Source organism: Eupeodes corollae, chromosome 3 (genome assembly GCF_945859685.1).
Source record: "Eupeodes corollae chromosome 3, idEupCoro1.1, whole genome shotgun sequence".
Classification (NCBI taxonomy): domain Eukaryota; kingdom Metazoa; phylum Arthropoda; class Insecta; order Diptera; family Syrphidae; genus Eupeodes; species Eupeodes corollae.
In genome coordinates this window covers 70354255-70371475 of record NC_079149.1, presented here as the reverse complement: position 1 = coordinate 70371475, position 17221 = coordinate 70354255, and the positions used below count along the sequence as shown (strand labels likewise).

At 32.4% G+C, this 17221-nt stretch overlaps 1 protein-coding gene across 2 annotated transcripts in view; it reads right to left on the bottom strand.

The window, feature by feature from the left end:
- Window positions 1-17221, bottom strand: part of LOC129952865 (serine/threonine-protein kinase MARK2) — a 141281-nt gene that overhangs the window by 103835 nt on the left and 20225 nt on the right. For both annotated transcript variants that reach the window (XM_056065783.1, XM_056065782.1), the window contains exon 2: window positions 4663-5927. In XM_056065783.1, coding sequence (XP_055921758.1) covers window positions 4663-5361 — 699 coding nt within the window. In that variant the 5' untranslated portion in view covers window positions 5362-5927. The remainder of the gene's footprint in view (window positions 1-4662; window positions 5928-17221) is intronic.

The window sequence follows — 17221 nt, the reverse complement described above, 5'->3', positions numbered from 1 at the left end:
CAGACAAATGGACAATGGTCAATAATTTACTGTACATAATAAACCTGCGATATCTACTAAGGGATGAAATCCTTTTTTGTTTGACTATCTTTTTCACTTTTTAGTCCAAATAATATTAAATATTTATAATACCTACCGAAATTTCATAAACATTGCAGACAAAAAGAACTATTTTAATTTTTTGTCCATACACATTAATCATAGTTTTAATTTGATGCAAATTAAAAAAATATATATCATAGTATCTATATATCATAAAATTGAAAACAAATTAACCTCCACCAACACTCATAGCGAATACATATACATATTTACACGTACATGTATATATATAATATATTATTTTAAAAATAAGGCTGTTATACTCTACAAATATTTATTTTAATTACTGCAAATACCTATCTAAAACATTAATTTGGACAATCACATTGCGGAGACGATATACCCAAACCAATGAAATAAGCTTTTCGTATATTGAAATTCATAAAATATAAATAAACAAAATAAAATTCTTCAACTTTCAATTGAAAAAAAAGCTTTTTTTAAAATTTAGCTTATATATGTATATGACATCATTGAGTGCATGTGTATTGGCTAAGTTCCACGCTTAATAAACTGTATTACCTTATCAAAGACACAACTCTTGAAAGCTTTACGGATATTACAAAGTCGGTTCGGTAGAGTGAGTGGAAGAGAACTTTCGTAAAAAGTATTTAAGTTAAGAGATAGAGATAAAATTAAAAGATTATAGAGTGTAGTATGACCAGCATATGTATGTATATTTTCAACCTTAAACATCCTGAACAAATGTTCACTAATTACACGAAGTTGGAGATCAATGAGCGCTTCATATTTATATTGCTTTGCAACTATTTATGCCGTTTATCCTGGACCATAAATATCCCATGTTTTGAGTCATCATTTTCATTATTCGTCAAGAAAACAAAAAAAAAAAAAAAAGAAATGCACAGGGAGATCTAAAATACTTACATATTATCAAAACAATTATGCACTAGGACTAATAAATCAAAATCACAATTGTTTGTCAAATCTCAAAAAAACTTCAACAGACTTTCCTCTTCGAAATCAAGTACACAAAAACATTTAGAATAGCTAAAGATTTATTAATAAATCAGAATAAAATATTTTCTTTTCGTTTTTCAATGAAATTTCTGAGTGCATTCTCATAATACCTGACGCAAGCAAGATTAAGATTCTAAATATAGTACTTTTATGCGTTTCATGACAACATTGAAAGGATATTTGTATTTATTTTTATAAAAGGTAATTTGCACAGTTACGACAACTAAAGGCTAGGTCAAACACAAGAATTTATGTTTGAGTTTAAAGAATCGACTTTAGTTCCTGGTAATATTTTAGTAAAACGACGATATAAATTGATTACATAAATATTGTCCCATCAAAAGCAAACAAAATATCATTTTTAGATTCGGAAAATTTATTGTTTTATTTATTTTTTGAAGACTGATGGTACATTCGTCAAAACGGAAGCCTATTAGGAAAATAAAAAGCTTTAACTATGGTAAAGGAAAAAGCGACATATTTTTCGCTGTTTTTTTTTTTTTCTATAACAGTTTTGGTGCTATAAAAACCATACAAAACTATACTAAATTGTCCACCTTGTAAAAATTATTAAAAAATTGATCAGCATGTTAAAGAAGTGAGCATAATTGCCAAACCTAAAGCCTTTGTAGGTATCGTTGAATGCAGGCGTGTCACGTAAAAAGAATTTTACTTGTACATTTTTAACTTTGTTCCTAGGTTCGGCTTATTATAATCTGACCGTTTTGGAGCAAGTAGTTTTATCTTAAGTATCGTTTGATCTGTCTTGATACAGATACTTATAAAATGGGAAGCTCTTAATCAGCGTAATCGCAATAATTTTATATTTTGCGACAATGATTTTGTGCTCCTATTGAGACTTTTATATCGAGCATCTGACCATTAAAAGGGAATCTAGAATTATGAAGCAATTTTACTGATTCGTAATTAAGATTGGCGCAGCAGCTTAAGGGAGGACCAAACTAATTGATTTTTTGTTCGGAAAAAAATAACTCGATTATTTCATTACTTAATTTTAAAGAGCAAAATTCAACTTCCAGGCCCGATTTCTTGAACAATCATCTTGCTATACTTAGAAAACCTACCACTGACGAACTTAAGTGAATGTGGAACGCATGCTTGTAATATTGTGGAGAGTCCAGAAATAAGATTCCAACAGAAGGTGCGTCAACTCGATTTGAACCGCAGTTCATTGAGAAGTGTTGATAGAACTTAATATGTTTCCATACAAAATCCGATTTCAGCTAGAACTAAAGCCATGAGATCATCAAGAACAACAATATTTACGTAGTACGTCTACAAGGAATGGCAAAGCAGCAAAATAATTGTATTTATCTATACTGATTCATTAAAAAGCCCAATGTTGATCCACCCGCGGAAATTGCATTCACTTAAGTGGACTTTCCGGTTTGGTATAATTTCAGAATAAAACATTTTGCAATTTTGTTTGAAGAAGTATCGGCCATTGATTAAAAATTGTTTGAGACCAGCGATAGCTGATAGTCCTCAGATGGAGCTCTTAAAAATCACTTTTTTTATTACGTTCAGTTGGAAATAATATACATAAAAGTAATACAAATGAAATTCTATTAATTTGTCAATTGGATTATTTATAGCCACATTGATTTAATTCTTTCTTCAGTGGTGCAAGTCCAGATCCCTATTATTGGTCCTGTTCCACTATTTCATGATGGTAGTAAAGCATTACTTTGAATTAAAACCCCTTTCTAACAAAAGTAAGCTATTACCTCTCAAAAGTACCTCTTTGGAAAATCTTTTTTAGACAAAATTGTTCTTATGAAAATACATATTTATATGTATACATACATACGAATATTTTTGCAAAAATTAAATATATATCAACATAAATGTACTAATGTAGCACCAGATTTTGTATGACTCAAATTAAAAAGAATACTACAATGAATTGTGCATATTTCGTCACTTGTAATACTTTAATCTATGTTTCAAGCTAAAATCAATTAGTATCATGAACCTTATTTCAACCAACAAATTAAGTAAATCCACATTTTTCAAAATGTTTTTAAACTCTTCCGCTTTAGAAACAATAATGTTACGAATAAGTTCTTCCGTTTCAACCAACAACAATTCATTTCGAGCCCCACGCATGAAATCATCAACATAAACAACACATTTTCATGAGGCTCTTTTGTCTACAAACACAATTTAAATCAATACTTGAGCTTATCTGTCCCTTTATCTATGTATTTCTATGTATGTTTTGGATATCCTAACACACTTAAGTTTAAAGGATAGTGTCAAAATATTTATTTTTAGAACTCATATATCAATTAACGGTGTGATTAAGGTGATGTTTTACCCAGCTCGAATTATATTTTGTGTCTAAGTTCAAGAATACAATTTTATAGCAACGAATATTTATTAAATAATTTGTTTTGATCCTGCGCAGTGTCCTTTTGCAGTTACTACCCGAGACGAGGACTTTAAATGTATTTGTTGAGGAATGAACGAACAAATACACATCGACTTTCAAGTCTTATATTTATGTATGATTTTAGAATTAACGCTTTCCGGCCCTCAGAGAGGGAGAGAGAGTTTTTAACCGAATAAACTGACTTCATTATACAAAAAAAAAAAAAACTAAAACACTTCATACTCTATTCTGCTCTCAATTATTACATAACAGTTTGGGCCAAAATAAGAAAAAAAGGTAGGTCATGTTTTTTTGTATTGATAGAACAAAAAATCAATGTTTCAATATGTAACAAAATAAGCTAATCCGTTATACATATGGACTAAAAAAGTAAGTTGAAGTTGGAACCTTATTGTTAAAAGTATTGACCTGATGCAACAGACTTCAAAAGTCTATGATACGAAACAGGATATTTTGATTTTCAGTGCATTCATACATATAAAATAATAATTCCTTTTTGTGATCTTTTTTATAAAACAAATTATGATAGCGAAACACCTTTAAATTTTTTCTATACCTATAAATTCATTCATCATTTATGAATTACATAAAATACAAAAAAAAAATATAATATAAAACATAAAACATTTTCACAGCGCAAATCCAGACAAAATCTTCAATAAAAGAGAAAGTCGTTCTTGAGATGAATTATCTTTTCATTTATCAGTACTTTGAAAGTCAATATCCTTTCTTAAAGTTTCAAGTTTCTAATAACTTGCTTTTGAGAAAATTATGCATAATATGTAACATGATAAAAAATATATTCAAGGTGTATTCTCTACTTTTACAATTCACCCTCTTCCGAAAAAACAACTTAAGAAAAAAATAGTGCCTCTCCTCTTGCCAAATTGGTCACGATCTAAACAAAAATGAATTGAAGGTACCAATACGAGTATACAAACATACGTGATCAGACAAACAATACAAAATAATAACAAAAACACAATAAAAATTTAATTAGCTTAAAATTATGCACCCAATGACGTCTTAGCAAATCTTTTCTCTGTTTTGTTTTCGCCGCGGCACGGTCTTCAATTGAAAGTTGAGAACTTTGTACTTAATTTTAAATAGATAAACATTATTTTAATTATAAAATAAGAAATACAAATAAAAACAAAACTTACCTTAGCTGCTGATGACCTCAGTTTCATTGCAGACGAATTTGAATGTGAATGAGGTAGAACGGTTTTGTTGATACCGGTAACAGTACCTCCACCACCGCCGCTAGACGCCGTCACTGATGTTGTATGGTGGTGATTGGTTGTTGGGGCAGCAGTAGTGACCGCAGTATTGCCACCTCCGCTATTACTATTGCTGTTGGCTGTCCCAGCTGCAGTAGCGGAAGAAACTGATCCGGACGTTGCTGAAGATGTGATTGCTGCCTGGTTTGTGGTTGCCGTTCCACCACCTCCTGCTAAAGTTACGGTTGTAACCGAATTATTGCTGACATGATGCTGCTGTGGTTGTGGTGCGGCGTTGTTTCCGCCACCGCCTACACTTGAGTTGGTCAATATCGCAGTGGCATTGTTGGACATCGATGATGCTGTAGTAGAGACCGTTCCGGATGGCGGTGGTGGAGCTATGATATTGGCATTTGTCGAATCATGGTGATGATGGTGATGATGATTATCTTTGATCGATTGCACTGAACTACTGCTATTGTGTGTGCTGTGTTGTTGCTGTTGTGCGGCAATGGCAGCTGATGCCGCCACCACTGCAGCGGCTGATGCTGCAGTCGGTGTCGATGCACCGCCATTGGTAACATGATCGGCGGGTAGAGATTCTGGCACGGTTTGTAATGTTGTACGCATTGTGGCAGACATAATTGTTCATACACGCGATTAAATGTTAATATTTGGGTTTTTTTTTTTGTTTTTCGTAATTTTTCTTTTTACGTTAATGTTTAAATGTTTGCTTAAAGTTATATGTAGGTATATAAGAAATAATGACGATGACAAATATTATTTATTGTTAGAAGATGCCTTTCACTTTTTCGCAATTATCTTGTTGCACAAGAACACAATACGAATAGAAAGATTGATCTTTCTTAAGATTCATAGATGATATTTTGTGTTCTTTCTTTCTTGTTTTTGAATTTGATTTCGATGACTTCTCTCCAAAAGGGGAGTTTTGTTAAACTTGAATAAAATAATAATGTCTTCATGAAAAAAATAGAATAGAGGTCGAATACAAAAATATGTATGTTTGTATAAAAATTTACTGAAAATATCTCAACTAATTTGGAAAATTAATTAATTTGTTAAAAATACAGCGCAGGTTTTTTGGTGTGCGAAAGCGGTAATTTTTGTTGTTGTGTTTCAATGTTCATTTCCAAAGTTAAAATGAGGAAGAAACTGCTGATTATATCAAAAACGCGTTTTGGGTTTATCTGAAAATAAAAGAAATAAATAATAATTATTAATCATTATAAGAATTGGGTTTATCTTTTAAATTTTTGAAAAGCAAAGTGTTTATACTTTTAATCTTAATAGAGTATTTTTTTTAACTGGTACTTAATTACGAATAAATTTTCAACATTTCAAAAAGGGACTAAATGTTTGCACATTATAAATGTGTTCACCTTGCAGCAAACTGTTTTTAATCAGCAATTATTGATTAAGAGGGTAAACAAATTGTATTCAAAGAGTTTTTCAATGTTAGTGCGAGGCAATCGTCACAGTATAAATGTTTGCTATATATTTACATCCAATATTCAAAAAAATTACTTTTTTTTATATTAAATTAAATTAAATTGGGTGGCGCAACAGTCCGTTGGGAACCAGGGCCTAGTGACTTACAACTCCCAATACAATTTTAGGCCGAATCCGAACGGCTAATTTGAGAAAGCACTTTTTCATGACAAGAATTACTTTTGAATTACTCTATAAAGTTAACTTTGAATCTACATGTTTTGTAAATATATGTATAAACTACTTTTAAATGTTTTTTTATTTTATTTTTTATTGCGAATGTATCACAAAAAGTTGATGAGGCCTTTGAAAGTTTTCCTTATTATGACCACTCAAAGAAGTTCTTCTGTAAAGTGATGTTTTTTACCATTGCTAACCTTAATGGATACTGTGAAAGCTGTATGCCATAAAGATCTTAGTTCAAGCAAATTAATTAAAATCAACTTAAAAACTAAATCAATGGAAAAAAAACCGACTCTGTCAGATACTACAAATAGTCGCCAGGAAATGATAATATAATTGTTTTTCACACATATTTATTTTTAAAGAAAATCTCATTTTATTGTTCCAAGCAGAGACATGTAATTAACTCAATAGCTACCAAACTTATATGCATACATATATTTATTTATGAATCATGATTTTTAAATTTAAAAAAATATTAAAATTATTTATTCTTGCTTCAAAGCAGACACACGAGGATAGTGCAGATTAAAATTGCACAACAACAGGTGCGCTATTTAGTTAGGTAATCCAATACCCGCTCAAGATGGTTTGTAATTTTTTCCCAACAAATCACAAGAGGGAAACAACGAAAATTGCGAGTAAAAAAAAGAAAACAAGTAGCAAGCTGATTAAAATCTCAAGTTGCACGAGAATTTTGCTGATGAATGTTGTTGCTTGCTCTTTTGACCTTTCTAGCACTAATAAGTGTTCAACGCAGACGAACAAATTTCGAGGACAATCTTGCGATGTATGTACTGGAACCGAAGTTTTGGGTTTTTGTATTTTGATATCATTTGCATCATAATAATGCAAGTACAAATTGCTTTTACCACAAGCTTCGTACTATAACTTTGTAAATCAAAGAAGAGACAGAAGTATTTGAAATAATTTTTTGAATTGTATGTAATATTGTTTTATTGATTTGATTTCATGGATGTATAGTTGTAATCAATAACCTGATTGCCTTGAAATACATAATTTAATCGACAACATTTATTTTTCATCAATTAAGTAATAAATAAGTTTTGGATTACAAGGGGACATTTACCTTTAGTTATGTTGAACATAAACTTTGGTTCAAAACTTACTAACAAAATTCCGAAAAAAAACTATTACCAAATACTTTCATAGTTCTCAAACAATTTTGCATTACGAACTATCCCTTGGAATTCGTAAAAGTTTCCGATTGCGATGGAATTCGTGTATGCCCTGAATATCTATTTGTTTTTTCCTGCTTTGGCCTCTGTCAGACTCAAATATTCTAATATGACAATATTTTTGTACTAATGAAAAAAATTCACATGAAGGTATCTACCTTATACCAATTAATATTTGCTATCCGAACAAATGTTATGTTGTTTAACATACTATATATAAATCACTACAAATCACCGTGGAAGATATATAAAGTGCCAGCCACAACTAAGCCAACCATCTAATACCCATAAATTCTGTAATCCTGAGAAGATAGCTGAGATCATTAACAACTTGAAGCCGAAAAAGTCAACTGGGATGGACGGGATTTCCAACTATATCCTGAAAAGACTTACGTAAGTTTTTATGATCTCACTCCTCAACAATATCAGCAAAATTCTGGAAGAAGTCATTGTAAGGAGGCTGAAGCTCACTCAACGATTCATCCACAAGTTTCAGTCCGACGTCACCGCTGCTCTCATTAGTCACCGAGCCACAGGAGGATGCTTACTGGATGTCGAGAAAGCTTTCGACAGCGTATGGATTGAGGCCCTCATCCATAGCTCCAAATTTTTAATATCCCACAGCCAATAATAAAAATGTTGTTTTCTTTTCTTTCTTTCAGAAACTCTTTCATAGAAATAGATAGTTGCACGTTAAAGATTAGAAACGTAAAGGCTGGAGTCGCCCAAGGATAAAAACTTGGACCGCTCCTCTACTGCCTGATGACGTCTGACCAATCAGTGCCAACGAATTGTGAGAACCTGCTGTTTGCAGATGACTCACTCACCTCTTCGTCCTCCAAATACGATCGCAGCCCAAAGAGTAGAAGTACACATAAGCAGACCCTAAGAGTACTACCAGAAGTGGGGAATAAGGATAAACAACTCCAAATTGGTGTGCTTCCGGAGACCCGTTCGGACGTTTCCGGATGGATCAAGTATTAAAGCCAAGAAGAATGCCAAATACCTGGGAATACACTTCCATGAGCTGCTGCGCTGCAACCTGCACTCTAAGGCTGTGATAACGAAAGCCAACATCGCACTCCATCGAGTTCATCCTCTCTTAAAGAAGGAAACAGAATTAAGTAAATCAACGAAACTGTTGATAAACAAACACCTGCTAAGACCAGTTACCACCTTCAGTTTTCGATATGGTTCACCATATCAAAAACTGCAATGGAAAAGTTTAAGGTCTTCCAGATAAAGATACTAAGGATATGCACTGATCTACAATTCGACCGTCAACGACAGAAGCACCATATAGTCCAGTCAAAATAGCCAAAAATAAGTCATAACTTAGCCACATGTTAAATTTTGTAATTCACCAATGTATAAAGTAAGGCCCCCTTTATGCCAACAAATGTTTTATTTTAAGTTATTGTTAAATATTATTTGTGTTAGAATTAAGCCAAATGTATATTAATTTTGTATGGTTCAATAAATTAAAATATAAAAAAACTTTCATTTGTTCTTGAGTTGAGATGTTTTCTAACATCTTTTTATCACTCAATGACCTTCCTATATTTACAATAATAACAGCAAACAAAATTAATTTTAAACTAGCTATACAATAAAATAAACCAACATTTCTTGTACTATATATTTTTTTGTCTGACCAAAACTAAATCAACATCTTAGAACAAATCATGTCATATCAAATCAAAAATAATCAATATTTCATTTGACATTATTTTGTGCAAAATTGTATTAAATATGTATCAACTCTGCATAATTTAAACATTCTGACCAAAAGATCCAACATAATGGGACCAGAAACCCTATTGCAATTTTCATTAACTAGATCTAAACTTATATCCCTCTCTAGAGATTTTGAATCTCCAACAGATTCTAAGCTTGGTCATTTTATAATGTATAAATATTTTTCCTCTGAAACTATATTTTAACCAATAGTGGCAACATGACAAACATTTCCTGAAGTATTCTTGTTAGAAGAGATAATCTCCAAACTTTTCTAGCGTAGAGTTGTCCACGATGTGTTTAATTAAAGCATTTTTTTTAAATCTTACCAATGTTATCAAAATATTTAAACAAACAATTTTATATTTTAAGATTTAAAATAAACATTATAGACCTTTTTACTTGTTTTTACTAGAAAAATAATTATATCAATTCATTACTTTCTATTAAACATATAAGAAGAGATGAAGTCAAGTTGGTTGAAAATGATTCTTAAAAGCCACACGCATAAGTTCCTGTATAATTACTATATGAAACTACTCTACCCTTGCTTTATTTCTTAGCTGTCAGGCTTAATATATCTGTCATAAATGTTAAAAGTACCTTATATAATTAAAACTCTGTACCAAACACAGTATAAGAGAAACTGCTCATAGACCTTGCGTTTTATTTTACTATCCACCTGATTCTAAGTCAGGAAAATAACTTGAAAATTAAAAGCACATACAGGACAGTAGTGTATACGAACTTCAATGGATGTTAGGAAGGTACATACACATAGTCCAAAAAGTCTCCGTTCAGCAGCTTTCTTTTTGTTGATTCTGAGATATTGAAAACGAGAATTTTGAAAATCACAACCACAATTTTTTTAAATTTGTTAAAAATGTGATGGTGGAAACTAAATTTTGCCACTTTGGTTTTTGAATTCATTCCTCGTACATTTTTCACACAAAAAAACACTAAATCTAGGCTGCTGAACGGAGACTTTTTGGACTAAGTGTACATATTTCAAATAATATGATATAATCAATTTTTAAGTTAATTTTGTGCCTCTCTTATCGAAATTTGTTCCGAGAAATTCACGGTGGCTTTTCTTTAAGTTTTTGTTTTTAGTTGTCTATTTCCGGTCTATTATTTGAGAACCCTTGAACTTGTTTCTAATTACCATTTTTTGTTCTACGAATACAAAAAGATTTTTCATTCAAACAATTTTCTCCAATGGATATAAGAATGAATAGAAAAAAAAAATAAAAATAAGTGCAATACTTAAGCAGATAGTTGGTACCTATGTAGGTGCAAGAATGTCAGGTACCAAGACTGCTTTCAAGGTTATGGGACGAAAGGTGAGAAATAAAGCCATTAAGATTTTATTTCAAAAAGCTCTTCACTTGTTGGCTATACAAAGGAAACTAAATAAAAATATATACATCATGTATACTATATATGTACAGTACATATATGTATACAGTATATGTATGTATATTTAAGTGTATGTACCTACTTTTATATTGTATAGATACAAATTTTTGTTGGATAATTCTGTCTCTATTGTTTAAACTTGTAAAATAAAACAAAGTTTAGAACACTGCCTTAACACCAATGAAGTTCCTATACGGTTGCTTTCAAATTAAAAACATGTGTTATTCAAAAAGTTTTATATTTGTATTATCTCATTCCATTTTCTCTCCAGGACCTAAGCATCAATTATGGTTCTATTTTCCTAAATAAAATAAAACTATAAGCTATCTAAAGGATGGTTTTTAGACTTGTTTTTTTTTCAAGAAAAATTTAAACCATATAATCTTATGTGAGGCGTTAAACCCGTCAACAAACACTCAAGCTGTGTTAATTCGCACGATCTTGAAGGCCACGCCCCACATACCTACGAGTCGAGATAATGCGATCACTATGGAATGCAAACCAAAGTAACAGTTTTCAAAATCACCAACTCCGAAAAAGTATTACCAAATCCAGTTGAAATCATTCGAAATGACATTTGTTTAATACATCGAAAAAGTTCTTGGCGTATACTTAGAAACTGAAAACAGTTGTTTTGCCCTAAGGTTACATATTGACCATTATTACGAGTATGTGAAACTTTACATCTTGTTTTAAAAATTAGCTTTACAAGTCATGAAAGTAGTTTTTCTCCATCAAGTTGTTATTTAGTTACTCTCCGATTTACACCACTCTCAATATAAACTCATTTCGAACAACATTTTCATATTTTGGATATTCCACTTAGACGTCTTCACTTAGACGATTCACAATCCTAATTCATATTTGTATGCAATTTTAAAATTCCTGTTTGAAGATGAAGTGAATAGGTTGGCGTTTTCGAAGCTTTTTTAAAAAGTGTATTTAATATTTTTCGATGGACTACCCCAAACTTGACCAGCGTAATACGAGTACAATGTTGATATACCACGTAATCAATTATTTTATACGAGAGGTTGATTCGATTAATGAATATTACATTCAATAGGCTTTTTGAAGATGCCTAAAAATGACAACTAAAATCAAGAACTCAGTTTAGTTTCACACCCAGATATTTGAACTTATCTACAATTTCCAGACTAAGAATCAATTATATACCTATGTTTTGGCTTCTTACTAATTGACTAAGGTTTTTTGAGATTCTGAAAGTATAACAAGAACATCGACACATCGATTTTAGGAGAAAACAAGAGTGTACTCAGAAGGAAACGATGTTTCAGTCCATTGTCAGTTAAAAACCATTCTGAGTAAGTAGTGCAGCAGCTTTTAACACTTAATACAATTTTTGTATAACATGTAAGAATTTCGTTAATAGTTCTTATTTCTAGAGCTTATAAAAGAGAGCATTTCAATTTAATAGGTTTCCTTGTTTCTTGCATAGAAAACATAATCAGCCTTCGTATAAATTAAAAACAAAACCAGCCTGAAAGTCATGCAAACAATCTACTGTAATTGGCATATGATCGGAAAAGTTCTTGAACTGGACTTCGAATTTCTTCACTGAGCCATTCCATTCGTTATTGATAGCACAGTAGTCTATAACCGATTTGACTTCATATGCAAAAAAGATAATGTGAAAGTCAGTGTCACCATTATTACATCCTTTTAGAACTTTACAGCCAAACTTCTGCAAAAGATTTAATAAATTGATACCTTTCTGGTTACAGATTTAATACTTTCATTTTCTTTGATTGGAGTTTAAAGTTGTTGTTTTCCATTTTTGCACAAAAAGGTCTGTCAGTAGAGGCACTCTGCAAGGTGGTGTTTTGTCCCCTCTCCTGTGGAACTTAGCGGTTAACGAACTACTTATATCCCTTGAGAGGGAAGGCTACAGAGTGGTTGCATATGCCGATGATGTTGCTATCGCCTTCATAGAGGAACATCCTAATACACTAAGAGACCTCCTCCAAAACGCACTCAATATGCTCACTAGATGGGCTGATCACTGCGGACTAAGTATTAATCCTCAAAAAACAGACCTCGTCCTTTTCACACGGAAATACAAGATCCCAGTAATTGTACCCCCTTCAATAAAAGGTGTACCACTAATTTTTACCAATGAAGACAAATATCTTGGTCTGATATTGGACACAAAATTAAGTTGGAAATGTAATATTCAGGAAAGAGTAAAAAAAGCTACAGCAGCTCTTTTCCTTCGCTAGAAAGCCCTAGGAAGCAAATGGGGTTTTCAACCTCGCATAACCTACTGGCTATACACATCGGTCATCCGACCAATACTTATGTACGGGGTTGCAGTATGGTGGACTGCACTGGAGAAAGTCACATACGTGTACAAACTCAGCAGAGTCCAACGCACTGCATGTCTCTGCATAAGCGGAGCATTGAGAACCACACCCTCAGCAGCGTTAGACACTCTCCTCCATCTGACATCCCTCGACATCTTCAGTAAACAAGTGGCAGCGAGTACAGCTAAAAGACTCAACGCCACATTTTAATGGACCAAAAACAATGTGGGGCACTCCATCATTTTGAACCTCTTTGGTTCTATACCAAAGTACACAGACTACACTATTCCTAAACCCCAATTTGAAAAAAAAAACTTCAAGGTATCCATTCCGTCCAGAGATGAATGAGAATACAAAAAACTCCTGGATAACAAAAGCATTAATTTTTATACAGATGGATACAAGACAAATGAGGGAGTTGGTTATGGTGTGTACTCAGAAAAGCTTAATATAAGCATCTCATTCCGCCTCCCTAATCCTTGAAGCGTCTCCAAGCTGTAATTTTAGCTATCAAAGAGTTTCTCTCTTGGGTATGAGAAAACGTGATATCAACTTTTGATATCCGCACCTTCTCAGTCAGGCTGCTATTAAATCTCTTGATGGTGTCTCAACCAAATCTCAAACGGCCCTCGATTGTCGATCGTCTCTTATGGAGATGGCGCAGCAATTTAACATTCACCTATGTTGGGTGCCGGGCCACAGAGACATCACGGGAAATTGTGAACTCGCTAAAAATGGAACCGTCATGCCTATTTCACCTGAAAGGAAGGAGATAGGTATACCGACAGCTGCATGTAAACTCATGCTAAAAGAAACAGCTTTTGCGATAGCAAACTATAGGTGGCACAATTTACCAACATGCTCAGCCACAAAACTTATATGGCCTTCACTGGACCTAAAGCGCTCTAAAGACTTGTCACCTCAGAGCAGACTTCATATTAGCTCCCTAATATGTTTCCTTACGGGACACTGTCTTATAGGCAGACACGCAGTACGACTTGGTGTTGTCTTAAATGACTTCTGCAGGAGCTGTATCGACGAAGAAGAAAAGGAAACAATCTCTCACCTTCTCTGCACGTGCCCTGCTCTATCACTTAGACGCAAACTTCATCTGGGAGACTACTCTTTTGATAATCCCAGTGAACTAGCTAAAAAGGATAACAAATATCTTCTTCGCTTTTTAAAAAGCTCAAAATTGTTCGACTAGTAAGAAGTAATTCTATAGATTCATGTCGTATCACAATGCGCCTTTTCTTTTGGCCTAAGTGTGTGGATTCTAAAACCTAACCTGTTGTTTTCTAACCTCATTTTTGTATATATGTAATATTACAAATGTTTAAATAAAATGTCAAATTGTTTTTTTTTTTTTTTGATAATTTGTTTACATGCAGGAAGAATATGACGTTTGAATTGCATCTTCTGTCATATTTCGTTGAATGCGAGCACCAGAGCCTTTAAGCTTTTACGAGTTACATAACAAGAGAGGTATTCTCACTTAGCTTTATTGTTTGCGTGATTTGTTGTGCTTCACCAAGCAAAATTTCACTAATGTTTTTTGAGGAAGAATGATATTCTTTTCTAGTAAAATCTGACTCTCTATTTCAAGTTTATTCTCAAGTGTTTCACATCTTTTTCAAACTTTTGAACTTAATTACTCAGTTCTTAATTTTTTAATCTCCAATTTTTAATTTTATTATTCAAGTTGAGCACGGCGTCTTTTGTAGCAAGTTTGGTGATCTCATCACAGAGCCTTATATGAAGTGCTGTATCGATATCTTTTTTTAATATCTGTATATCCGATTCGGAAATTGTCATAATTGAACGGAATTTGTTTGTTTTTGTTAGTTTTTTACCTATTTTTGATATTTGGGTAGATACGTCGTTGCGAGAAGTTTGATCAAAACTGTCAACAGCAAAGAACTATAATATAATGTTTATTTAATAGTATTACCAGATTAATCAGCAAATTATAAAGATTACTGGTTAGGATTGTATATGTGATCAATCACTTTCACAGTAGTTTTGCAACCCATTTACATATATCATCTACTTAAATAATGTAATTTTAATACTAATAAGTTCCAAAATATCGAAAATCATTGAGAGAAGAGTAAAACAAAGTTGAATTACTTATTTGTTTATAAATTATTAAATAAAAATAATACTACATAACATTAACATATACACTGTATTAGCAGAATTAAAAAAAAAAATATCATCACCGGTAAAAAGCAACACAATTTATATATGTACATATTTTCCATAATATGAATGTATTGAAAAATAAAAAACAATAAATATGTTAATTTTATTTACCGGCTAATAGATGAATTGAGTACGTTTGCTTAAGTGATGATTCAGTGAGGGTTGAATGAGGTGTTGTATAGCTCAACCAGCCAGCGAAGCGTTCCAGATATGGCACTAAATTTATGGCAAGAATTGCGTTTGCGTGTAGCAATAAAACAAATCATTTTATAAAGCCCTAGGTACGAGTATTTGTGAGTAAGAGCATACCCAACAACAACAACCAGTGTCAATGCACTTTCCTAGTCTCCAAATATGCGATTTTGCTCGTTTATTATTTTGTATGAAATTATTTCATGCAAAAGTTTGACAATATCAATCAGTTAAGTCTATCCTTGTAATAAATAATTCAAAATGCATCCATTTAGTTGGACATATCTTCTAACGACCTTGAGAACGCCGCAATGAATTTGCGTAACTGGGTTTATTTTTGGGAGGAACTTTATTTAGGTACTCCACATTCAAAATTTACCCCAATTATGGGGTGAAATGTTGTAGATAGAGATAGAGAGACAATCCCTTAATATTTGCAAGAACAATCTGCATACAAAATTATGTATTTACACATCGAACATATTTTTCTTTAATAAAAAGAATAATTCGATTTTTACTAGGCAAAGATTACAAGGAAGAGTAATTCTTCGATTTCTTAGCATTACAATTATAGGAATTCAATTTCAATTGCTAATTGATATAATTTTAATAAGAATAGTTATTAAGAGGGATATTCTTTAAGAGGAACATTTCGAAAAGCCAACAGAGTAGAATTTGGGCAGAATATGACAACAGAGATTATAATAAGAGAAAAAATATATTGCTTTAGTTTTCTACTATGTAACTCGATTCTACTTTTGATTCTATTCGAAACTTATTTCCGATTCTACTTTCAAATCGTACTACGTATGAAAGTAGAATCGGATTCCGGTTATACAAAATTGTTTTCAAAAAATGCTGTACTTTCGAACGAGTATCGAGTTGTTTGACAGTTTTGAAAACAAAACATACAATTTTTGGACAAGAATGATTATTACAAAAATGGACACCGGTGGAATTTGCAAGGAAATGAAGAACGGTACTAGAAAATTGAACGCAGAAGAATAAGAGATAATTCTAAAATAATAGAACTGAGTGAGAAAAGGTTTGTACATATAATTTTTTAGCTATTATCTTTTTGGCAACGTCTGACGCACGTTTCGTGTTTTGTTTCACTGTCAAACATCTTCAGTTTGGTCCATAATTTAAACATGAATCGTCTTACAAACGAACAACGCTTACAAATTATTGAATTTTATTATCAAAATGCGTGCTCTGTTAAGAAAATTCATCGCGCGCTCCTTTCATTTTACTGTGTTCAGCGACGAAGCTCATTTTTGGCTCAATGGGTACGTAAATAAGCAGAATTTTCAATTTTGGAGTGAATATCAGCCAATAGCATTACAAGAGCTACCAATGCATCTAGAAAAAGTCACAGTTTGGTGTGATTTATGGGCTGGTGGCATTATCGGACGGTACTTCTTTAAAGATGATGCGAATCGTAACGTAACTGTGAATGGTAAGGCCTACCGTGAGATGATACCCAACTTTTTGTTTGGCCAAAATGTAAGAGCTTAACTTGCATCCTTGCATGACATGTGACTAATGCCACACAGCACGCGCAATAATGAACTTATTTCACGTTCGAGACCGGTCAATTGGCCGCCTAGATCGTGAGATTTAACACCTTTAGACTATTTTTTGTGAAGCTATGTTAAAGCCTATGTCTATATTTAGACAATTTTTTGTGAAGCTGTTAGAGCCCATGTCTAAACAGACAAGCCCGCTTCAATT